The sequence below is a fragment of the Monodon monoceros genome, unplaced genomic scaffold, assembly GCF_005190385.1.
Source record: "Monodon monoceros isolate NGI ecotype Baffin Bay Population unplaced genomic scaffold, NGI_Narwhal_1 Super_Scaffold_15, whole genome shotgun sequence".
Lineage (NCBI taxonomy): Eukaryota > Metazoa > Chordata > Mammalia > Artiodactyla > Monodontidae > Monodon > Monodon monoceros.
The window spans coordinates 13,906,831-13,930,152 of NW_021703771.1; the positions used below are offsets into that span (position 1 = coordinate 13,906,831).

At 35.9% G+C, this 23,322-nt stretch overlaps 1 protein-coding gene across 1 annotated transcript in view; it reads right to left on the reverse strand.

Annotated features, from left to right (window-relative positions):
- LCA5 (lebercilin LCA5) overlaps positions 1-16,329 on the reverse strand; it is a 74,082-nt gene extending 57,753 nt beyond the window's left edge. The window contains exons 1-3 of the mRNA XM_029223291.1: positions 16,204-16,329; positions 5,386-5,775; positions 639-1,168 (exon numbers count right to left, since the gene is read on the reverse strand). Of these exons, the coding sequence (XP_029079124.1) occupies positions 639-1,168; positions 5,386-5,584 (729 nt within the window). The 5' untranslated portion in view covers positions 5,585-5,775; positions 16,204-16,329. The remainder of the gene's footprint in view (positions 1-638; positions 1,169-5,385; positions 5,776-16,203) is intronic.
- Positions 16,330-23,322: the final 6,993 nt, after the last annotated feature.

Below are 23,322 nucleotides of genomic sequence, written 5' to 3' on the forward strand. Positions count from 1 at the left end.
TGTGTGTGTGTGTGTGTGTGTGTGTGTGTGTGTGTATGTATCTCACAGGTAGCATCTAATATAAGTTTTCCATATAACAGTCATGGGGTAGTACTCTTTTCCTCTCTAATTATAAGAAAAAAAATTTTTTATAAGATCTGCTGTATTCTCAGACTATTAACATCATTCCACCCACCTCTCACATCAGTTTTTATTTGGGGGAGTAGAGGCACACCCTGTTCCAAAATATATCTTTCACAAATGTTCAAAGAAATAAAAACAGAAAGTATTATTCATGTGGCATTTCTTACACAATGGCCCCAAAATGTCAGTTTTCTACACTATAGCTCTTATAGTATCATTTTCAATTTTAGAGAAACAATCACATAATCAAATAGTGTATTTCCCCCAAATGGCCAAGATCCATGGAATTAAATATCCATTAACATGTGGCCCATTAATGTATACAATCTTTTACATCTTGCTCTTAAAGATAAAATCTTAAGTTTTTCCTAATCTCTTACTCCGAAAGATAATACCAAAAAAAGTTTTCATTTCCAAGCAATGCAGAACTGCAATAAGCAGTCTTAAAAGAGCACATTAAATGCCCAATGAAGAATAACACAAAACAGCACAATTAGAAACTGTAGAAATTTTACCTTAATTCTTCTCTCGGTGTCATCTAATTTTAACTCTGCTGAAACGAGTTTCTTTGCTAAATCATCTCGTTCAGGTAGGTGTCTAGCTTCAGAGATCTTTTTCAGTTTCTGTAAGGAAAGTTTTGTCCTAAATAGTTCACCTTCTGTATCTTTCACCCTTTTCTCAGTTGCCCGTTCTTTCTCTTGAGATTTTCTTAAGCGTTCTTTGAGTGCTGTAATCTCATTGTTATGACGAGCAATAAGTTGTGAGATTTCATTTTCTGTATCTTCAAACTTATTCAGGGCTTTCTCCTGCCGATACTGAAGCCTTTTCAAAGCCTTATTTTCTTTTAGCAGCTCAGCTAACTTGACCTGGAGTTCAGTTACTTCATTCTGCAATTCATTGATTTTTAGCAGTCTTGCAGAAAGAACCCGTTTTGTAACAAGATCAGTATCTTTCCGAAGTGGCTCCCTATTGAGGCCCTGGGAGTGAAATCCCACTGGGACTCCCCTTCTGTTTGGTGGACCCTTAGGGTTTGGTTTCCTAGGGACTAAAAAAGAAACAGTAATAATGTAAAGTGAAAGCTGTACCAGATGTAGTATTATTTACTCATCCTAACACAAGTGGATCCACAACACTGTTTCCTTAAAAAATGATTTTACAATATTTAATTAAATATCAGGTTTTACCTAGAGCTCTTAATATAATGGTTTTATAAGAAAGGTTTGAAATCTTTTAAGAAAGTTCAAGAATTATATTCTGATCCAGCAAAATAATATCCCCATAGTTTATAGGGAATTATTTTACCATTTTTAACTTTACAGATAAGACAGCCAGCCAGCATTTGAACATAGGCACCGTCAGCACTAGCATAGTGCCTAATAAATACTGGACAAAATATTGTGATATTCAAGTCATTTGTGCCAAGATATTTGGGATCATTATTTAAAATGTGGAAATGTATGGTTTTTTTTTAATTAGTTAGAAATCTTTATTTGGGGAAAGAGGATGACAACATGACAGCAAGAAGATTTGGGACTCAGATTTACCACTTAATAAATCCTTGAGCAATTCAACTTAAACCTTTTCCAGGTCTATCTTCCCTACCCACAGAATGAGGATAACAACTCATTTGTTGTCGTGAGGATTAACTGAAGTTTGCATGTAAAACAGAAAGTTCTCCAACAAATATACTCTGTCAGCGACAAAAACTTAATCCCAGGTATCAGTGATTGGAAACAGAAAACACTTCAGCAGTACAGGTGTGATTCTAAATGCTTTCTCAGAGGCTTTCTTTTGTGTGATGTTCAAATCAAAAACATCTGGCATAATTTAAGAACAAGATAAACAAAAAACTCCACCCTAAAAAGTACAAGCATGTGAAATCTTTAAAGTTAACTAATACACATTAATCACAATATTTCACAAAAATTTGGAATTCTTTTTTTCTTTTTACTAAAAGTTCATTAAACTTATGCCTCGATATACAGAGCACCTGCCCTTTAAAAGAGGCATCTGGAAGTCTGCCACAGTTGAGAATAACGAACTTTAACCTCCAAGGTGACTGAATTTTTTCAAGAAGGAAATGCATTCCAGAGGGAAAAAAAAATGAAGAAAAACTAGAAAATCCAATGTTTCCCTACCCGTTTTACCAGCCATGGATACCCTGATTTCATTATGTAAACAAGGGTAAGAGTAATATTTACAATTTAACACTATAAAGTTTCATTAAAGAGATGGAAGTTTTATAGAAGCTATTTTGAATGTGTAACTGATTTGGGATTGCAGCTCTATAAATGCTTGAATATATGAAAGGAAGTGGTAATAAAAAGAAATGAGGGAAAACCTACTTGTAACTCTGAAACTATGCTATCCAATATAGTAGTCACTAGCCACATGTGCCTACTGAGAAACTTGAAATGTGGGTGGTCCAAACTGAGATACCCCGTAACTATGAAATACATACCAGATTTCAAACACTTAGTTTAAAAAAAAAAAGGAATGCAGAATATTCCACACACTATGTTTTATATTAACTATATTTAGAAATGATAATATTTTGGATATGTTGGGTTAAATAAAATATATTATTAAGATTAATTCCACCTGCTTTTCTTTTTAAATGTGGCAGTAAAAAATTGCGTATGTGGCTTGCATTTGTGACTTGCATTATATTTCCATTGGAGAGATTGCTCCAGTTTTAAATTGGAGCACCCATCATTTCAATTCTCTTTCTTTCCCAACATACTGAATTAATAGAGTTTTAGTATCTATATGCTATTATAGAATATGTATTCAGCTCTTGGAGTGACAGAAACTTTATACATAAAAATGACTGTACATAAGGATGAATGTTAATCATTCCAAATCTCTGATTTTTACGTATAAGATTATATTGCTCAGCAAACAAGACTTCATACAAATGGAAACTTAATTTGAAAAGTTAAAGCCTAGATATTATATGAATCAGGATAAAAATTTTCCACTAATATTTTATTGAACAATTTAGCCAGACAGAAAGGGCTTCCACAACCAACTTTTGACATCCTAAAAACCTGAACATTGATTTTTAGCATATTCTATTAGTACATCTACAAACAAAGTACACTTAACCAGAACTCAAAAATATTTCTTAGCGTTCATCTACCTCTTTCATTTTTAAAACTATCAAGATGAAATACAGGGCTAACAGGAGTCAGAACAAAGATGACTTATCGTTGTGTATATCATTCTTCATCTCCCCCTTGTTAAGTCACCACCAAAAAGAGGGTGGGCAAATAACTGCTTTTTTCCTTCCGTCAGGTGTTAAAATTATGGTATGACTCATTTAAAAAACATGTAACAAAGATAAACTATGCATCTACCAAAAACTCAGTGTTTATATTACTGATAAAACAAGAAATAGAATAAGTATGTAATATTTAATACACAAAGATGTATAAATTATTAAATTTTATTATCATATAACTTCTGATAGAGCACAAATTTTACTTCTGATAGAGCACAAATAACTTCTGATAGAGCACAAATAAAGCATGCTGAAATTTAAAAGGAGGAAGAATATGTTATCAAACATGAAATTCCACAAATTCAAGCATTAAAGATGCTTTTTTAATCACACTTGTTCTTTCCTTAATTTAGTCTACACTGATGATTGTGACTTAAAGCAAAAGGAATTAACTTAGTGTTTAAGGAAAGTTATCAGTTTGGTTATGTTGTTTGATCTAAGGTAGACAAATTACCACAGATTTTAATTCAAAAGATAATGCAAAGCAGAAAACAGTACAAGTCAGATTGAAGACAATAACCGAAATTTTTCTGGGTGATATTAGGACTGTTTCTCATAGCTTTTTCTCAATTATCTTCTTAAATAAGATAAGGCGTAAGAAGTTCTGACTCCTTAATTGGGTAGCCTCCTAAACTGCTTCTGGGTAACAAGTGAAAAAGTATTCTTGCCAGTAATTCCCAAGGTATGTAAATGATTTCTTGGGAATAAATAGTCATTTTCTAAGGTTCAACCCTAAGGTCTGTTTGTTCTTAATTATATAGCAAAAGTTTAATATCAGATCATGCTCTCAGCCACAAAATCAAAACAAGAAAACTGCACTGAGACAGATTTGGAGGAAGAGACTAAGAAACCTGCAGCATTGTACTTGCAGGACAAACAAACAGACAAAAAGAAGAAGAAAATGCATCCAAATTGTTCAAAGTAGCAACATCCCTGGGAAGCTAGATCAGGGATCCATGAGAGGGCTGCTTTCAAAAGGAACATACACTCTTCTAAAAGAGCAAATGTTACTTTTCAAAGTAAAAATCTGTAAAGGCAAATTTAATCAAACTCCTGATTAAAACTTTTCAATAGCTAACTATTCTCCTGTACAGAAACAGTCAATATCTTAACACAAGATTCCAGGTGTTTCATTGCCTTGCCCCTGTTTTCCTTTTCATCTCCCAAACTTACCACTCCCTGCCTTGCAATCTTACCATTCTAAGCTACTGCTGTTATATTGTGCTGTATTTATTAACGTATATTATAAAACCTCATTTACCTTAGCTTACTTTTCTATGATATACTCATACTCCTTACATATTTTGTTACTAAGTACATCAGGGTTTTCTTGACCAGGGATTTATTAAGATGAAGAAGAGATTTCTAGAACATTATCTAGTCAAATATATATTAATAACTAGTTCCAGACTAGTAACATTTTAGTAAGAAAAATTATTTGTAATGATTTATGTTGTTTCCATTATAACACAGCTTAATAGAAAGCAGACTGGTGGACCCAAGCCCCAAATTCCAATTCTAGGCTGAATTTGAACTTTTGTAATAAGTAGGGAAAGTAATTTTACCCAATCTATAAAAATGCCCCTTAACCACTTTATATCGATGCTTCTCACTACTTTTTGAAATTGAAGATAAAAGAAGGTCCACGTGTTTTGTGGGGCTTTTTGTGGTTTTTTTGCCTTTACAGTACCTCACAAACTCCAAGATAATCATTTATTTAGGAACAAGAGAAAACAAAATGAGAAGCCTCAGTTACGGTTCTTTCTTTGGTATACCGTATGACTTCGAATATAACAAAGGATAATACACAGTACCATAAGCAACATTTATAAAAATATATCCTATTCTAAATGTAAATCATCCCATTTCCATGCACATATCCATATACATATTAATAGAAGAGTTTCATTCATACATGTTTTCCTTAAGCGTTCAAAATGAATTTTCTAGATCACTGGACTTTTTTAAAGGATGCTTACCTTGATGACGCACTTGGCTGTCTGAAATTTGTTTTTTAGGATTTTTTCCCTTAATACTTGCCGGTGAGGACGGATGGGCCAGCGATGACCGGCCAGAAGACTGTGGTGTAGCTCCAAAATCAGATGAACAGTAAGAGTAATAATGTCTGCCTGCCTTACTTTCTTTACCAGTACCTGGACTTCTTTCTCTTTCCCCCATGGCTTTGAAAAATGGCCTCTATTCACATAATTTCACAGATTCTTTTCTTCAGAAAAATCCATGGCAATCCTGAAGAGCATTTTTTAGAGTCTTCAGATCCCGGGAATAATATTCATGTATGTGCAATTTGTTTTCTCTCTGTATCTGTGGTCCACAATTCACAGGAGGGACCAGAAAATACACTTTTTCCCCTACAATTAAGGAAGGGGGAAGGAAACTCATCATATTTCATGAAATAGATTTCTACAGTTAATTACAATGAAATATACTAAAAGCAAAATAATATACTGCTTATAATTTTTAAAAGAGGCTGTAATTTAATTCATCTATATTTTCACACAGTTGTTTACAGTATTTGGAGAAAAGACAAACTGTCATAGCCTAGATAAAGAACATGTAAAGTACCTGACATATACTTGCTTCTGAATAAATGTTAACTGCACTTGACTCCCTTGAATCTTAAGATTTAAAATAAACACAAGTGCTGATTTTTAACAGGTGAATTATGATCAAATCACCAATTTCTTTCTTTTCTGGGGGGGTGGGGTGTTGGGGGATGGTGGTAAAGGACAAGACTGCTAACAAAACCAAAGAAAAATATCTAAAATTGCATAAAAATGTAAAACTGAAAGTATGTAAAAAAACTAATCAAATTAAAGCACTTGATGAAAAAACATTTGCAACATGACAGAAAAATGGTTACCACCCTTAACAATAAATACCTCATATCATGCCATAAGAAAAATATGAAGTCCAAAGATAAATGGGCAAATACATGTTAAGACCCACAGCAAGCAATACAAACTACAGGCACAGAATAACATTCAACCTCAGATACCATTTTTAAACCTTTCAAATTATCACAGATTTCTCAACACTCAATGCTTCCAGAATGGCTGTCAAGAAAATACTGGGAAAAAAGTTGACAAAATATATTAAAACTTTAATTATGCTTTTAACCTTTGATCTGATAATTCCATTGCCGGATACCAAGAAAATTATCCTAAAAATAGGGGGAAAGTTTATGCACAAATATTTAATGCAGTACAATTAAAAAAACAAAACCAAAAAAGGAAGCAACCTAATCTAACCACTGCAAAATAACTAACAAAGTTAAGGAAAGTATTGAAAAAAATCAATATAGCCTAGTATCATGCAACTGTTAGAAATGTTTACAGAAAGTTTGTGTTAACAACAAAGATGCTTATACTATTACAGTAAAAAGAAAAATTCAAACTGGTGTATAAATATGATCTCAACTACACACAGTCATTGAAAAATACTGAAAACACTGAGTATTCTTTTTAACTGAACTCAGGAACTGAAAAAAACTGCAAACCAAGGTATACATAATATACCAAAATAACGTCTGGAATTGGATTACTTTTATAATTATAATTGTTCTTAATATTTACAAGAAATGAAAAGCCCACTGATGAAATTAGTGTTAAAAGTATATACTAGTAATAAATGAAAATGACACATGCACAAGGTAGCACTACTACTATTCATGTAGCACTTTTGTAGTGGCAAAGGACTAAAACAATCAAAATGACCATCAATAGGGAACTGGCTGCATACACTGTAAACCTCCACACAGTGAAGTACAGTACTATGAAGCTATTAAAGGAATGCGGATTACCTCTGTATATTCTCTGCAGTCTGAAGTGATCTCTAGAATATATTAAGAAAAGGAAGAGGGAGAAAAGCACGTATAGTACGCTACCATTGAATGAAGAAGGAGGGTTATAAATTTATATACACAACTTTTTATATTTTTGAAAAGTAGAAGAACAAATTAAATAATGAACAAACAATGGGTTCTCTAGGGCAGGGCTGTCCAACAGAACATTCAGCAAGAATGGAAATGTTCTAAAACATGTTCAGTATGATAGCTAGCCACATGTAGCTACTGAACACCTGAAATGTGGCAAGTGTGAATGAAGAACTAATTTTTAATTATGCTGAATTTTAATTAATTTAAATGTTAAAAGCCACATGCATTAGTGGTTAGCTGATTGGACAGTATAGCTGTAGAGGAAAGCAGGAAGCAGAGTTCAGGGATAGGGATAGGAGTTAGACTTCTTTATCTATAACTTTTGTAGATTCAACTTTGGAAATAATAATTTTTAGAAATTAGATTTTTAAAAAGCATTTCCTATGAATCCAAAGAAAATGAAACAAATAAATGTAACTATATATACAGTTGGTGGCAAAACCACACAGATTAACCAGTTCTAATGACTTTAAAACACAATCCCTAGTGAGATATATCCTACTGACAAAAAGTTACAAAATTTTTCTAAAAACTAGTTTCAATAATCACATTGTTGGCATTGTTATTCTCAGGCTACTACATGTGCACTGTGAGATAAAGCAAACAAGTAATTACATTGGTTCGGTTAGGTATTAGAATTTTCTAAAACAAACAAGTATAAGCCAATACGAGTTTTAAAATTCTGGAGCCCAAAATGTGAATTTTGAGTATCAGTATGAATTTATAATGGATTTTACATTTAAAAAAAAAAACACTGTTTCCCAGCTCTGTCCACTGAAAAACCCTAGAAGCGAGAAACAAATTAATAGCAACAAACATTCCCAGCACTCAAATGTAGTGTCTAAATACCGTTTCCCTTAAAAGAAACTAGAACTCCTTGTAAAACGTCTTATTCCACATCTAAGAGAGGAAACATACAAGATGAATCTAAGAATCTAGAAATTTGGTCATACTAGAGAGCAAGAAAGCTGTGAGGCACTCCTGATGGAGCATCAAAAGGGCTCGGGAGCGCACTCCAAGAAGCTCCGACTAGCCAACAGTGGGACAATTGCATCATCAATAAGAATTATATCAGCAAAGGATTAAGACACATCAAATATGTTTAAATTCATGAGGTCATATGTTATTTTTTAAAAACTAATTAGTTACCTCTGAAAGACACTAGGCAACCAACTCATTCATATGAAATTGATACATAAAGAGAAAAAAATCAAACATGTATCCTACCTATACTGTTAAGAGCTGTATCTTAAAATAACAAAACAGTAGATAAGGGGAAGTATTGGGTTGGCCAAAAAGTTTGTTTCTTTACAGAATTATTCTAGCTAATAAATTAAAAAGAGAATATCAGAATGACAGAATTAGAATACTGCCACTTTGTAGCCACTAATGAAATAATGAAAGTAGACAGTGCTCACTAATGGCTGCTAACACCATAGAAAAGAAATAATCAGACACTGTGTGCCTTCCAGATAGGACAAAGATACCTCTGAAGTAATGTGCTCCTCCTACAAGAAAAATAAAATCTGATTCTGGTCAAACTTCTAAACTGAAATGACAATTTATAGAAAATACAGGGGACAGAGGTACAAAGAAGCAATTAGCAAAATCCACACTGTGGCAAATCCTATAGGACAAACTGGCTTCTTTAACGCATAAATTGCAAGCAGGAAAAGAAGAGATGGCGAGAGGGTTTCTATATTTTTTAAAAGTCTTAAGGAAAACAAACAATTGCAATCTATGAGCCTTGCTTCAAACAAATTATATAAAAGAAAATTATAAGATAATTTAAACACTGGATATTTAATGACATTAAGGAATTGCTATTGCTTTAGGTGAGATCATGATATTGTGGTTACTTTATTTAAAGAGTCCTTATATTTCAGAGGTAGATGTTGAGATATTTATAGGTAAAATTAAATAATGTCTGGGGTTTGCTTCAAAATAATCCAAGGGGAAGGAGGTAAAAGTAGAGATTAAATAAGACTGGCCATGAGTTAATAAAACTATGTAAAAACTGTGGAGACTTGCAGCTTCACTATTCTACCTCTGCTTTCATATTGTTTCAAATTTTCCTTAACAAAAAAGATTTTTTCAAAATCAAGCAAACAATCTTAGAATTTTGTTTTACTTCCTGGTAGATTATTAGTGCCTGGCAATCTCAGTCTCTGTTACAATTAGCTATCTGATCTGAAATCAGCAACAAGTACTAATATTAAAAAATATATAAATCAGTCTGAATCTTCCACTTTGCAATCATGACAGAAAATATTTACACATTTAAAAAACTGTCTAGGAAAAAAGGATGATGGATTAAAGCAATTAAGTGGCCCCATCACTTATTAGCTGTGCAAACCTGGAGAAGCCACCTAACTTCTCAATCTAAACCTAAATCTCAATTTTCTCATCTGTAAAGTGGAAATAATAATGGTAACTTCCTTAAAGAATTGTTGTGACAATTAAATGGGATAATTCAATAACTATCACACAATAAGCACTTGGTAAATATCAATAATTGTATATTACAATTCAAACATACAAGATGCTCAGTAAATTCTGATTAATACTCTTTGTTAAAGACTTTCAGTTTTAACAGTATAATTAAAAGTTGATTATATGATATGGATGAAGATTATTTCTGTTTATATGCACATAGCAGCAGTAGCTCCCTAAGACCTATCCCATGTAAGTCAGGGGTCCCACCTAACTTTTTCTTGCGAAGGGTAAGAATCCACAAAAACATTACCTGCCATTCATCTCATATACACCAACACTAGCTCTCTCCCCAACCCCTGCCCCAAACATATACATATTTAAAAAAAAAAAAAAAAAGGAAATATCCATTGCCCCATTATCCAAATCCTGTTTCCTGGGACAACTATTTTAATGGCTTATACTTTTTGCTTATACTATTTTTTTTATTGAAGTATAGTTGATTTATAATATTGTGTTAGTTTCAGATGTACAGCACAGTGATTCACTTATGTGTATCTATCTATATATATATATTCCTTTTCATATTTTTTCCCTTATAGGTTATTACAAAAATTGAGTATAGTTTCCTGTGCTATACAGTAGGTCCTTGTTGCTAATCTATTTTATATATAGTACTGTGCTTATACTATTTCTTGAATTAGCAATTTTAGACTATGAAAGATGAGGATTTAACTCACACCTCATTTTAAATGGCTGCAACATGCAACTACATGTTGGTTACGCAGAGGTTTTTCTCTAGAATTCCTAATTGTCCTTTTTTCTTGAGAGGAAAAAGCATCCTTCTTATCACATCACTGATATCTATCAGTTTCTTAGTCATTCTATCTATAGCCTGAAATCCATTATTCTTCCTCCTAAAAGACATTTTTCTTGGAGACCAGTAATTTCCTATTCTAATGTAAACCAATGACTTTCTACCCGCTGCACCACTGTCATTCTGGAATAACTTTTACTGTACTTCTGAGTTAATCTACCATTTCTAGTGGCCCATGTCATCGTCTTTATTAGTTTTCATTGTATTTACTGCTCCATATCCTCAAGTAGCTTCTTCAGAAAGGGTTATCCGAGGTAAAAGTTCTGAGTCTTTGCATGCCTGAGAATGTCTTTATTTTGCCTCATACTTGATAGTTTTCATAGGTTCCAAATTCTAAGTGACTCTCTCAGAACTTTGGAGACACTGCTCCACTGTCTTCTAAACCCTCAAAGCTGCTTATGAGATGTGACAGTCATTCTTTTACTCAACATATACTTTTGAGTTCTCACTATGCAACAGTAATGAAAAAACAACGAAAGATCCCTGCCCTTATGGAGTTCACACTCTAGTTATGTTCATCTGATTCTCATTCTTCATAGGTAATCTTTTTTTTTTTTTTTTAAACTCCCTAGGAACTTTTAGGATTTTCCCTCTTGCTATATTGAAATGTCACAATGATGTACGTAGGTGTGGTTCTGTTTTCATTGTGTTGCCCTTTTCTTTCCCTCTTCCTTTTAATCTGGAAACTTGTGTCTTTAAGCACGAGAAATGTTCTTAGGTTTCTTTTTTGATAACTGACTCTTCCTTTACTCTTTTTGAAATTTCTACTGGTTAAATAACAGACTTGCTCTCTTTGTCTTTTTGGACTATTTTCAAAGACATTTACTCAATCTATCTTCTAAATCATCCAGGAATTTTTTTTTTAATTTGTGCAAACATCTTAATTTGCAAGAACTCTTTCTTGTTCTGATTTTTTAAAATAATTATTCTGTTCTTGCTTTAATGAGGCAATACATTCTCTTTCCCGAGAACACTAAATAGACATTTTGTTTGTTTTAAGGTCTCTTCTGATCCAGAAATTATCTTCGTTTCACACAGTTACAGTTTTTCAGTTTGTTCATCTTAGGTTTTTTTATACACTGCTGATTTTGTTTCTTTGAAGATAATTTTTAGTCACCCACTGATATTTAGGAAAGAAGAAAAAGAATGAACGGAAACCATGTACATGTGAGCGGGGCCTCCTGACAGGCACACGTTGCTTTAGGATGAACAGCAAAGAATCAGCCATTATGCTGGGGACTCCCTAGAAGTTAGCAATGAGGAGGGATTATCTCCAAACACAAATGTCCACCATGGCAACTCTACTTCTTCTTTAGTGTCATCTTTGTTTTTATTTCCAGAAGAAATTACTTCTATGTTTTTTGATGGGAAAGAGAGTGAGGGGTGAAGGGCAGAGAGTATTACACTGACGGTCGCTGTGCATGACCTTGGGTGGAAAAGGAGGCACAACTATTCCATTTATAGTTTTTTAATTATTCTTCCTCCCCATTTTCAATTTTCTTTTCTGACTTTTTAAATCCCAAGATACTCTGAGACTCTGTTGGATATTTTGCTGCAGTTCCCTCTTGAATATCTTGGGACATAGTTCTGTTCTACTCTATTCCACCCGTCATTTCTTTCATGTTTCAGAAATGTGTTGTAATTCTATCATTCTATGTATTCTATCATTCTTACAATGTTATAGGTTTATTCTCTTTTTTTCTTTAATATGATTTTAATGTTGTCTCCAATAGAAGAGACAAATACATATGGTCAGATCTATATCTTTAACAGCAAATATAAGTCATCTTTAGGCTAATTATTTTTAACAATTATTCTCGACCTTTCAAGACAACCTGATATAGGCAATCACTTTTCCAAAGTTCATGAAACTACTATTCAATTCATACACTTATTCAGTCAACAAAAATTACTGATGATACAGACGCCATTCTAGACAATGAGGAAACTAAAATGAGCAAAACTACACTATGAGTTCTTTTAGGGCAGCATCTGGCTCTTCCATCAAAGAGAGACGATTAGAAAAAACAGTCACAATAAATTATGTATGTATCCTTTATATATTCCCTGAAAATATTACATGTTAATTACACGAGAACACTTTAAAAGTGATAAATTCAAGAACAGCCCCCAGGACATACATGTGGAGAAAACCATAATTCAAAAAGATACAGGCGCCTCAATGTTCACTGCAGCACTATTTATAACAGCCAAGATATGGAAGCAACCTAAATGTCCATCAGCAGAGGAATGGATGAAGAAGATGTGGTACATATATACAATGGAATATTACTCAGCCATAAAAAGAAGGAAATAATGCCATTTGCAGCAACATGGATGGACCTAGAGATTATCATACTAAGTGAAATAAGTCAGACAGAGAAAGACAAGTATCATACGACCTCACTTATACGTGGAATCTAAAAAAAAAATGATACAAATGAACTTATTTACAAAACAGAAACAGACTCATAGGCTTCGAAAATAGAAAATAAACTTATGGTTACCAAAGGGGAAACGTTGTGTGGGCGAGGGATAAATTAGGAGTTTGGGATTAACACATACACACTACCATATATAAAACAGATAATCCACAAGGACCTAGTATACAGCACAGGGAACTCTACTCAATATTCTGTAATAACCTATGTGGGAAAAGAACCCAAAAAAGAATGGATATATGTATGACTGAATCACTTTGCTGTACACCTGAAACTAACACTACATTGTAAATCAACTATACTCCAATATAAAATAAAAAATTAAATTAAAAAAAAAGGAGAAGAATAGTCCCAGGAATGCTAGAGAACATTTTGTTACCTTTGCCAAACTTCTGATTACTTAGGATCTATGCTGAAATAAGGTAGGTATTTCTAATCCCATATTATGTTACAAACCTTCATGACAACAAACAAGCATTCCTTAGAAAATATAGCAACCCAAAGATCTAAGCCTTCCTAGAAAATGTAAATTTAGACACTTGTGAAAATTTTCCTTTATAAAATTAGTCATTAGTCCTTCTAAGAACACTGTTGCCTGGCTGTCAGTGGCTGCCAGAAAAACTGTTCAAACAAGCAAACAGGAAAACAAAAGTTAACAAGTTAAAGAAAAAAGAAAATGCATGAAATATTAGACCAAAACATGAAAGGAAGAAATGGATAAAGATGAGGTAAGACAACTATTAGAATAATAACTAATAATGTTTTTACGAAGTACAAACAAAAACAAATGAACTACTATAGTTTAATAAGATTACATAACAATTTAGCACTGGAAGGAACCCTGGGAAATCACTCCTTTCTTTGCATAGATTAAGGAAACTAAGACCCAGAAAAACAAAGTGACTTACCCAAGATCACAATTTATCTAAGGTCACAGACCTAAGTTAGTAAAACTGGAAATGGACTACAAGTTTTCTGACTCTTGGTTGAGGGACCTATTCAATATTTCAATACCAACCATCGATGAGAACTACCTCATCTTTAAAGCCACCTCCATGTGCATCTATTCCATAGTGTGGCGCTCCCCCTACTAAAACTGAAGCAGCATTTCTGCTCCTTTTTAGAGCTAAACTTTTCACCTGTCTTCCTTCCCACTCCTCTCCATCTCAAGGACTGTGCTCCTGCAATTCTGCCCTCTCTACAGGATCATTCCAATCAACAAAGAGGTTCTAGTAAAGCTGCTGCTTGACTCCATGGCCTATTGCATCTACAACCCAATTTCTCCGCTCCAATTTTCCAGTAAAAGTTTTCGAAGAGTAATTTATAATCTAGAATGTCATCTCTACTTCCTTTCCAACAATGTTTTTCTGAATCCACACTAGTCAGGTTTTCATCCCGACCATTCCACTGAAATAGCTTTTGTCAAAAGAGACAGTGACATTCAACCTGGTGAAATCCAAGAACCAATTTTCTGTCCTCTTCACCCCTGACCCCCCAGCAGCATTGGACGAGACTGCCCAGTCCCTCCTGCCTACAACACTCTCTTTTCTTACTTAACTTCCATAGCCACCTGCCTTCCTGGTTTTCTCATTACCTCATTGGCTGTCTCTTCCCAGTCTTCTTTGTTCAATCTGCCTCCTCTTCCTGACCTCTAAAGGTTGGAGTACACAAGGCACCACATATTTGGCCCTCTTTTCTTTTATCTACACTCTCTCCTTAGGTGATCTCACCTAGACTTCATTTACCCTGCCTTTCGGATTCATATATTCACCTTCCTATGTGACAACTCCAGCTAGGTATCTAAACATCATTTCAACCTTACATGCCAATACAAAATCATGATCTATCCCCTTTCTACTCCTACCCACTCTTTCCTATTTTTCTGATCACATTAAATGGCATTTCCATCTACTAAATTATCCATTTCACAAATCTAAGGATCATCCCGGATTCCTTCTTACTCTCACATCCCACAACCAAACCATCTGTAAAACCAGGCTGTTTTATCTCCAAAATATACTCCACATTTGATGATTTCTTACCATCCCCACTGCAACTGCCCTGGTCCAAGCCACCATCTTTTCTCACTTGAACTTCTACAACAGCCTCCTAACTGATATCCTGCTTTCATTTTTGTTGCCCCCGTTAGAGAAACCTATTGAAACTTGACACAGAGATCAGACAGCATGACTCTCCTGCTTAATACCCAATTTGTTACTAATTGATAGTTGTGGTTTGTCTGAGGCCACAAAGTGAATGAGAGGTTTAAACTCAGGTGAAAATCAATGAGAGGGGTTTAAGCTCAGGTGGAAGTCAGTGAGAGGGGGGTTAAGCTCAGGTGGAAGTCAGTGAGAGGGGATTAAGCTCAGGTGAACTGGACCCGTGCTCTTCACTACTGTTAAACACTACCCCGTGGTCCTGCCGACTTAAAACGCCAAGTATCTGAGCACCCACTCCGATTCACCGATGCCAAGAAGGCACTTCTTTTTTTTTTGCCAACTCTCCCCTCCTCTCATCCCATCTCTGAAGGATGTGTAAAAATTTCACAGCCTGCACCAAAGAGCCGTTCCACTCTAATCAGTCTTAACTTCCTATCATTTATTAATTCCAGGGCTACAAAGAGCCTCACAGCCTCCTTCCCCTTCTTGCCCCGTCCCTCCTTTCCCATCTTCAGTGTCTGCAGGCCCCTAGAGCTTTCTAATAACTCCGAACCCCTTCTCTAGATCCTCCTGCAAGGCGCTCCCTTCCTTCTTTCCCTGATCTCCCAAAGCAACCCCTCCCGAACTCGTTCTCATCCTAACTTCCCAATCCCCCACCTTTCGGCCAACCTCCCCTCCGCCCAACCCCCTCCCAGCCGCCGGGCTCCAGATTTGTTTTCCGAGGACTTTCCTTCTCCCCGCGTCCCCCAGTCCTCCTCCATCCCTAATCCTTTAACAACTCCACTCGCACGCCCCCACCTGCTTGGCGGGTCCCGCACAGCCCGGCCTCACCTCGCACCCTCAAGTCCCCCCTATCCCCACGCCCACCCCAAAGCCCACCTCCAAACCGCTCCCGCCCCTCCTCAACGCGGACGCGGCGCCCGCCTCCTTACCTTCTGTCCGCGGGGCCTCGGCGTCTGGCCGCCAAAGAGGGGATGCCAGACTCGGCTGCGGGGCGGGCGCTCAGGGGGCTGGGGTGCGGGAAGTTTGAACACGGGGCTAAGGTAGGGGCGGGGACGTCAGCTCCTGGGTTGCAACGGCGCGGCGACCTCGGCTCCAGGGTAACGGAGGGGGGGGCCCAGACTGCACTGCGGGACGCCCGCAGCCAATGATAAGCCCGCCCCCGGCCTCCCATTGGCTTCTGTTGTTAGAGGGCTCTTTCTATTGGCTTCAGTGGAACCGGAAGGCGGGACGATGAGTACGAGACTAGGCGGCCATTGGTTGACCGCTCTGGCTGTAGAGGCTACGGAGAGCGGCGAAGTCGTGCGCACTGAAGCTCGTAGAAGCGCGCCCGGCCCTTTAAGCTGAGCGAAGCCAGGGGCGGCCGCAGAGGGTCTAGGTCCCTGGGTGGTGGGAGGTGAATGGCGCGGGCGGAGAGGAGAGGGGTTACTTGACGTGAATTGTAGAAATAAGCCACTGCGTAGTTGAAAACATTGAAAATTGTCTCGAATCGTTTTTGGAAATCGCTTGGTTTTAAATTAGAAACAAATAGCTAGTCGCTTCTCTGTCTTAGCACTGAAATTGCTGATTTTCAGGAGGATGTGGAATAAGTGTACTGATGCGCCTGCCTCGAAGACCTGGCTTTAGTGAAGAACGAAAGTGCCCCGAACTAGGCTTAAAAGTGATTGTTAGGTTTTGGAAGGGGTTTGAGGTGGAATGACATTTGTGGCGCATGTCAGTAACCTATTGAGAGCTGCTTTAAGGCATATTTTCCCTTCAAAAATAATTGACAGTATATATTAAATGGCATTAATTGCGGGAGGCAGGGAAGGTAAAAAGAAAATCCTCTCTGCGATGAAGTTTCAAGCCTTTCTGAGCCTTCTGATTATCAAGATGGTTTAACACCATACTCCGGTGTTCTCGCCTTTGTTAATTTCTCTAGCACTTTCATTCTGCAGAGAATCTAATTCTTGAAGGCAAAGGCGTTCTAATCAATCTTCTGACCATGAATTACGGTAATTCCGTTTCTTGCTTGACCATGTTTTCGACTTGCACTGTTTCAAACCTTTCATTTTACCCTGTCAATATATTTTACTTCAAGTTAAAGATTAACCCACCTAAACAATACCATAATTAAATACAATCGTCTCTATGCGCAATAATCGGGAGAAGATAGTAATCATCTGTTAAAAAATTAAGATGAGTAATACCAGAAACTGCACGGAAATAGCTTTTCATTAATTTGTTTAAATCTGCTAATACTCTTCATTAAACTAGTTCAGTGGTTATTACTCCGTTAAAGTTAATACTATGTAGCTCAGTAAACGCATTGATGGATTACTTTTAAAGGAACTTGCTATAGAGAGTCAAAAAACATCCTGTAACTAGATTAAAAAACAAAACCAAAAAGAGTCTCTCCCCAAATAGTCAAACTGGGGTTTGCTAGCACTCAAGGAGAGCTGAGAATGAAACAGTATTTATTTAGCACTAACAGTGTGCTAGTCAGTGTAATATTCTGGCTTCATTCAGGTTCTAGACTGGTATTGTTATTCATCGTTCTACCTGAGGAAACAGATTCTGAAAGGTTAAAGGATCTACCACTAGATACTAAAGTAGTAAGTGGTGGGGTCAGGATCCAAGCCAAGGTCAGCTAAGTTCCAGGTTTCAAATTTAAGGCCTTTAATGTGTTTCACCTACAGGTTAATAGAGTTGCTGGCAAGCAAGAAAGAATTTAAAAGTTCAGGAGTCTCCACAAAATTGTCTAATTGTATGTAACACATTTTCAAGATCTTTACAATGTACAGTTTTATTCACTCTATTGTACTTGGAATAACAGTGACTATCAATTTGTTGGACCTAGGAAAAAGACCAAAAGAATTTATAAACCTACATAAGTTAAGAATCAGTTTATTGAACTAATTTTTTAAAAGGTTATCCCAAAATAGGAGATAATTTCAAATGTTTTTATGTGATTTTACATGGTTTTGATATGATTTTGATGGGGCTGGAATTTCCTAAGATTATACCATTTGCCATTTCATTTCACTATATACTACATAGAATTCTGCTTTTCAAAAAAAAAAAAAGGGAAACAAAGCCAACAAAATTACATCTTTACATTTCTGCCACTTGAAATTATAAGCAACAGGAAACAGACTTATTATTTTTAAAGATTATGTTTATGAAAAAATTTATGTTAATAATTATTAAGCACTTTGGAGTTTTATTTTTATTATTTTGGGGCTTATATTGTTATTGCAATATCTCCAGATTTAACTGAATGTTAACTTTTTGCAGGACTCTGATTGCCTTGTTTAATACTATGTGGCAACAGTGATACAGATGATATCAATTAAAATCTTCCTAGAAATGCTTACCAGTAGACTTATTCCCATTTTGCATATGCGGAAACTTAAGTGTTTGAACAACTTGTTAGAAGCTTCATAAAATTAATAGACTAGTAAGTAGACTTTCCAACTGTAGGCAATCCAGAAATTACAATGACTATAATTTAAAATGGGCATACTAGAAATAATCACAACTTAGAAAGTACACCAGCATATAATTATTCTTAGCTAAAGTTCAGTTGTCCATTTAATACAATTCTTAAAAAAAAGAATATATATATATAAGAATATATATATTCTTATATATTTTACCTTTTGTGATAAGTAATACAAAATTCGAAAATTCTAAATCTAACTGTTTGGTGTCCATATTGCTAGAAAATTTTAAATTTATTTATAAATTCCAGGTAAATAGTGGGTTGCCAACACATAATATTAACTTTTAAACATTATCTAATACACCAGATGTTTAAAAAAATGGAATGGCTTAGGAAAACTTGAGTAGGGTATAAAGAACAGTAAAACTGGGGACACAGAAAGTAGTCTGCTCTTATAAAAACAAATTTAGTCTAATTGATTTTTGTTATTATTTGCCTTTGCAGTACAGAAAGCTGATAATCTTTGACTATTACTTTCTTTAAAGGATAAATCTTATTTGATCACTTGATGAAATTTACAAGTTAATTATTTTGTTAGTGGAGAAAGAAATAAGGCTATTGAGATGTTTACTAGTATTTTTCTTTCATAATTGGTGAGTAAATCATTAATAGTTTCTCAATTTCTTAGAGTTTATTTGAATTTGGGGGGCTTTTGTTTTGCATAGAAAGAACTAAATCAAAAGCTGGTTTAAGCTAGTTTTTAATACATGTTTTCATATTTTGTTACTCCACAATTACATCTTTAAGTAAATTGACTTACAGATCAAATGCTGTCTCCAACGCAGTAGGACTAACGTTGAAGGAAAATGTAATTCTATTTGTATTCACATTGTTAGATCTGAAAGGGAGAATGTTAGTATAGTTTTCTTAGTAGATGATTGCCTGTTCTCAACTAAAAATAATCCACAGGAGATTCTATTAAAATCAGTGACTGTCTTTTTAATTGACAATAAATATCCTAGGTAAAGAAAGAAGTGTTTTTACTACTTTGGAGTTCTAGCATAATAGGTATTTCTCCAGTGAAAACAGAAAAATGGCATAGCAGAGCTGCAATGGGAAATTTCTGAGGTAGAAACCTTCGTTCATTCATTAAATACATATTGAGTACTTGGGGAACACAGAGATGAAAAATGAGGTCCTTGTCTTCCAGCTGCCTGCTGTCTAATGAACAAGGTCATCATCAGAAGTTGACCTTCTGATTGCAGGTCATCTATGTAATAAGGGCAATTATAAAGATATACCTAAGGTGCTAAGGGGACTTGGAGAAGGGACTCTTAACTCAGCCTGGTGGCCCAGATATGATTCCCAGAGGAAATAACTCTTGGATTAGAGCTTATGCCACATAAAGCTAACCAGAAATGGGAAGATAAATAAGGTAGAAATAAATCAGTATATACCCAGGCAGGGCAGTATATGCCCAGAGGCAGGGCAAATCGTTTAGTAAACATCATGGGGGAGGGCATGGGGAAAGGTAGAGCATACACTGAGAGAGGGAGTAGCGCCTTCTCTCTCCAGTGTATGGTTGGGTAGGAAGCAAAGGCTAGAGATGTTTAAATGCGTTTTTAAGCTTGTATTTAATCCCAAACACCATAGGTAGTGACTGATGAATTTTTGGACTGATATGATTTGATCTGCACTTTAGAAAGATTATCCCAGCAGGGTAAGACTAGAAGCAGAAAGGTCAGGTAAGACCTTTAAAACTTCCGGAAGGGGCTGGTAACATAGACAAGAAATGAGGAGGGCCTGAATCAACAAATATTGATCAAGGGGTCAATATTGACCCATATCAAGTGAGCATCTTCTATTCCTGGCCCTGGGCATACAGTTTTACATACTCACTTTAATCCTTGCTGCAACCCAATTTAATCCTTACTACGACTCTGATATAGTGTTATTTTTGTTATTTGTTTGTTACAAATGAAGTCTGGGGCTGAAAGAGGCTAAGTGCTTTGCCCAGGGTTACAGTTAGGAAATAGCAGAGTAGGGGTTTAAATCCCTGTCTGACTCTAGGACCCGGGCTTTCAACCACCTGTTTTTGTGGTTTATTAATGAATTATCAAATCAATTTATGGTTTGTAACCACATTTTTTAATGGATATAGAGGAGAACAGAAAATACCAGAGTATATTGTGTACAGGAAGGATAAATATCATCTTATGAAACTTCTGTTTCAGTGATTTTTATATATCTATTATGTGGTATTACTATGTCTCAAAGTAAAAAAAAAGAAAGTTTGAAAATGACTGTACTATGTTATACTGCAATTGTAGTAGGGAGAGAAAGAAAATGGGTGTGTATTACCTATGTTATAAGTTTGGGTGACTGATTGTATGTGAGAGGGTGATGGGGAAGAAGAATCCCAGGTTGACCCCAAATTCCTGGAGAAGACACCTGGTACCCTTCACCAAAGACGGTGAGTACAGAAGGGCAAGTATGAGATAAAGGACAGTAATAAATGGTTTGGGGACCATGTTTGAGATATCTTTGGGACATCCAGGTGAAAATGCAGACAGCATTTCTTAGGAAGTTAAACATACATTTATAACATGACCCAGTAATTTCGCCAAGGTATTTACACTAGAGATATAAAAAAAAAATTCAAAAAATACTTAATCAATAGCATTTATAGCAGCGTTATTCATATTAGGCAAAACAGGAAACAACCCAAATATCCATTAACATGAGAATAATATTTTTAAATACAGTATTATCCTTACAATGTAATGCTGGTCATCAACAGAATTAACTACTGGTCAGCATGGATGAATTTCAAAGGCATAATGTTGAGCAGAAGAAGTCAGACACAAAAGCATATATTCTGTATATTTCCACTAACTATCAGTTAAAAAACAGGCGAAGTTCATCTTAACTGGTGAATATCAGAACAGTAGACTATGGGGGTGCGGTAGGGACGGACTGGAAAGGAGTGAAAGAGTGATGTGAATATACTATATCTTGACTGAGGAGGTAGTTAAGAGTGTTTCCTTTCTCAAAACTCATGAAAATTTATAATTAAGATAGGTGTTTTTCACTGTATGTGAACTTTACCTCAATTTTTAAAAATGGCTTAGTAAAAAACAAAGAAGAATAGATTGTTTTATATGATAGAAAAATCTAGAAGTAAACCCAGCTCCAAATATGGTTGGATCCAAGTGCTCAATGTTATTGATATTAAATTTTTGTTTTCTCTTTGTCTCTTGCATGTACTTTTTTATGTGTAGGTTTTATGTCAGGCAGGCTTTCCCTGCCAAGTTTGACCACCAAAGCGCCAAACTTACATTCTATTCATCTAGCAACCCCGTAGGAAAAAGAACACCTCTTTTCTGATTGGTCCAGCAGAAATCCTGGTATTAACTCTGCTCGTACCTGAACATGAACTAATTACTGTGGCCAAGTGGCTCCTTGGGGTGGGGAGGTGGAAAGGGTATGATCAAGTCACCTGTATTTTTATGTTCACCCAGAAGAGCTGAGAGAGGTGCTTCTCCAAAGGAAAACTGGAATGCCGTTACTAGAAGAAGGAATATGGGACAAAACCAACAGATGTCCCCAAAAGTGATAATAATTTTATTAATAGGTTCGGATGGTCTGCTGTTTTTTAAAGTTCTTTTTAGAAAAGCACATGTAATTCTAAGATCCCCAGTCTGTAAATACAGATCAGATCAGCCAAATTTTTTTGTCCTTTGACCCCTTCTGATTTATAGTTGACCCTCCACTGTCAAAAGACTTCCCCACCAGTAATTTATGGGACTTCCCAGAGAGTGTCTCATACTTACAAACACCATTACCTTCAATGGTAGTCCTTCTTAGGAGAGACAGTAGGACCACTGCCCTATCATGGTTAGTCTCTCCCCTTTCTCTCCAGAACCCAGCAGTTTCCACTGGTGGCTGTTACTGGTTCACTAAGTACCACCACTATGTCAGTGCCAAAGTTGAACTGGAATAGTGCCAGTTAAATGCCTATTGTTTCTCACTTCCTAGCCTGCCTTTCTGTATTCTATTATGTGATGCTGGCATTAGGACTTGGCTATCTGCATTTCCCAGACTCCCTTGTGAGTTGGCTCACTGTCAGGCTCTGATAGCAGAAGGCATTGGGGAAAGTTTAGAAGGCAGGTGGTGAGCAGAGAGACATTCCTTCTTCGTGTCCCTGTTCCTATCAGTATTGCTCCAGCAGCAGAAGCAGTTGGCTCTAGTCTAACATGTCTTTTGCTGCTCCCAGGACTAGATACCTAGAGCTTTCTCCTCTGGGTGTAGATACCAGACCTGTGGGGCCTTCTCTCTGAGTCCCTAGGTTCTAGTGACCCCACCTCTGTGTTTATTCCTTTAATCCATACAGGTAATTGCTTTTTGCAGTTACAAATATCTGGGTTATCTTGGTGATCCTTTGTGATCTTTCAGCCTTTCAACACCTGTGTACCAGTTCCCTGTATTAAATACTCTCATTTATTTTATTTTATTTATTTATTTATTTATTTATTGCCACACAGCACGGCTTGAGGGATCTTAGTTCCCCGACCAGGGATTGAACCCACGGCCTCGGCAGTGAGAACATGAAGCCCTAACCACTGGA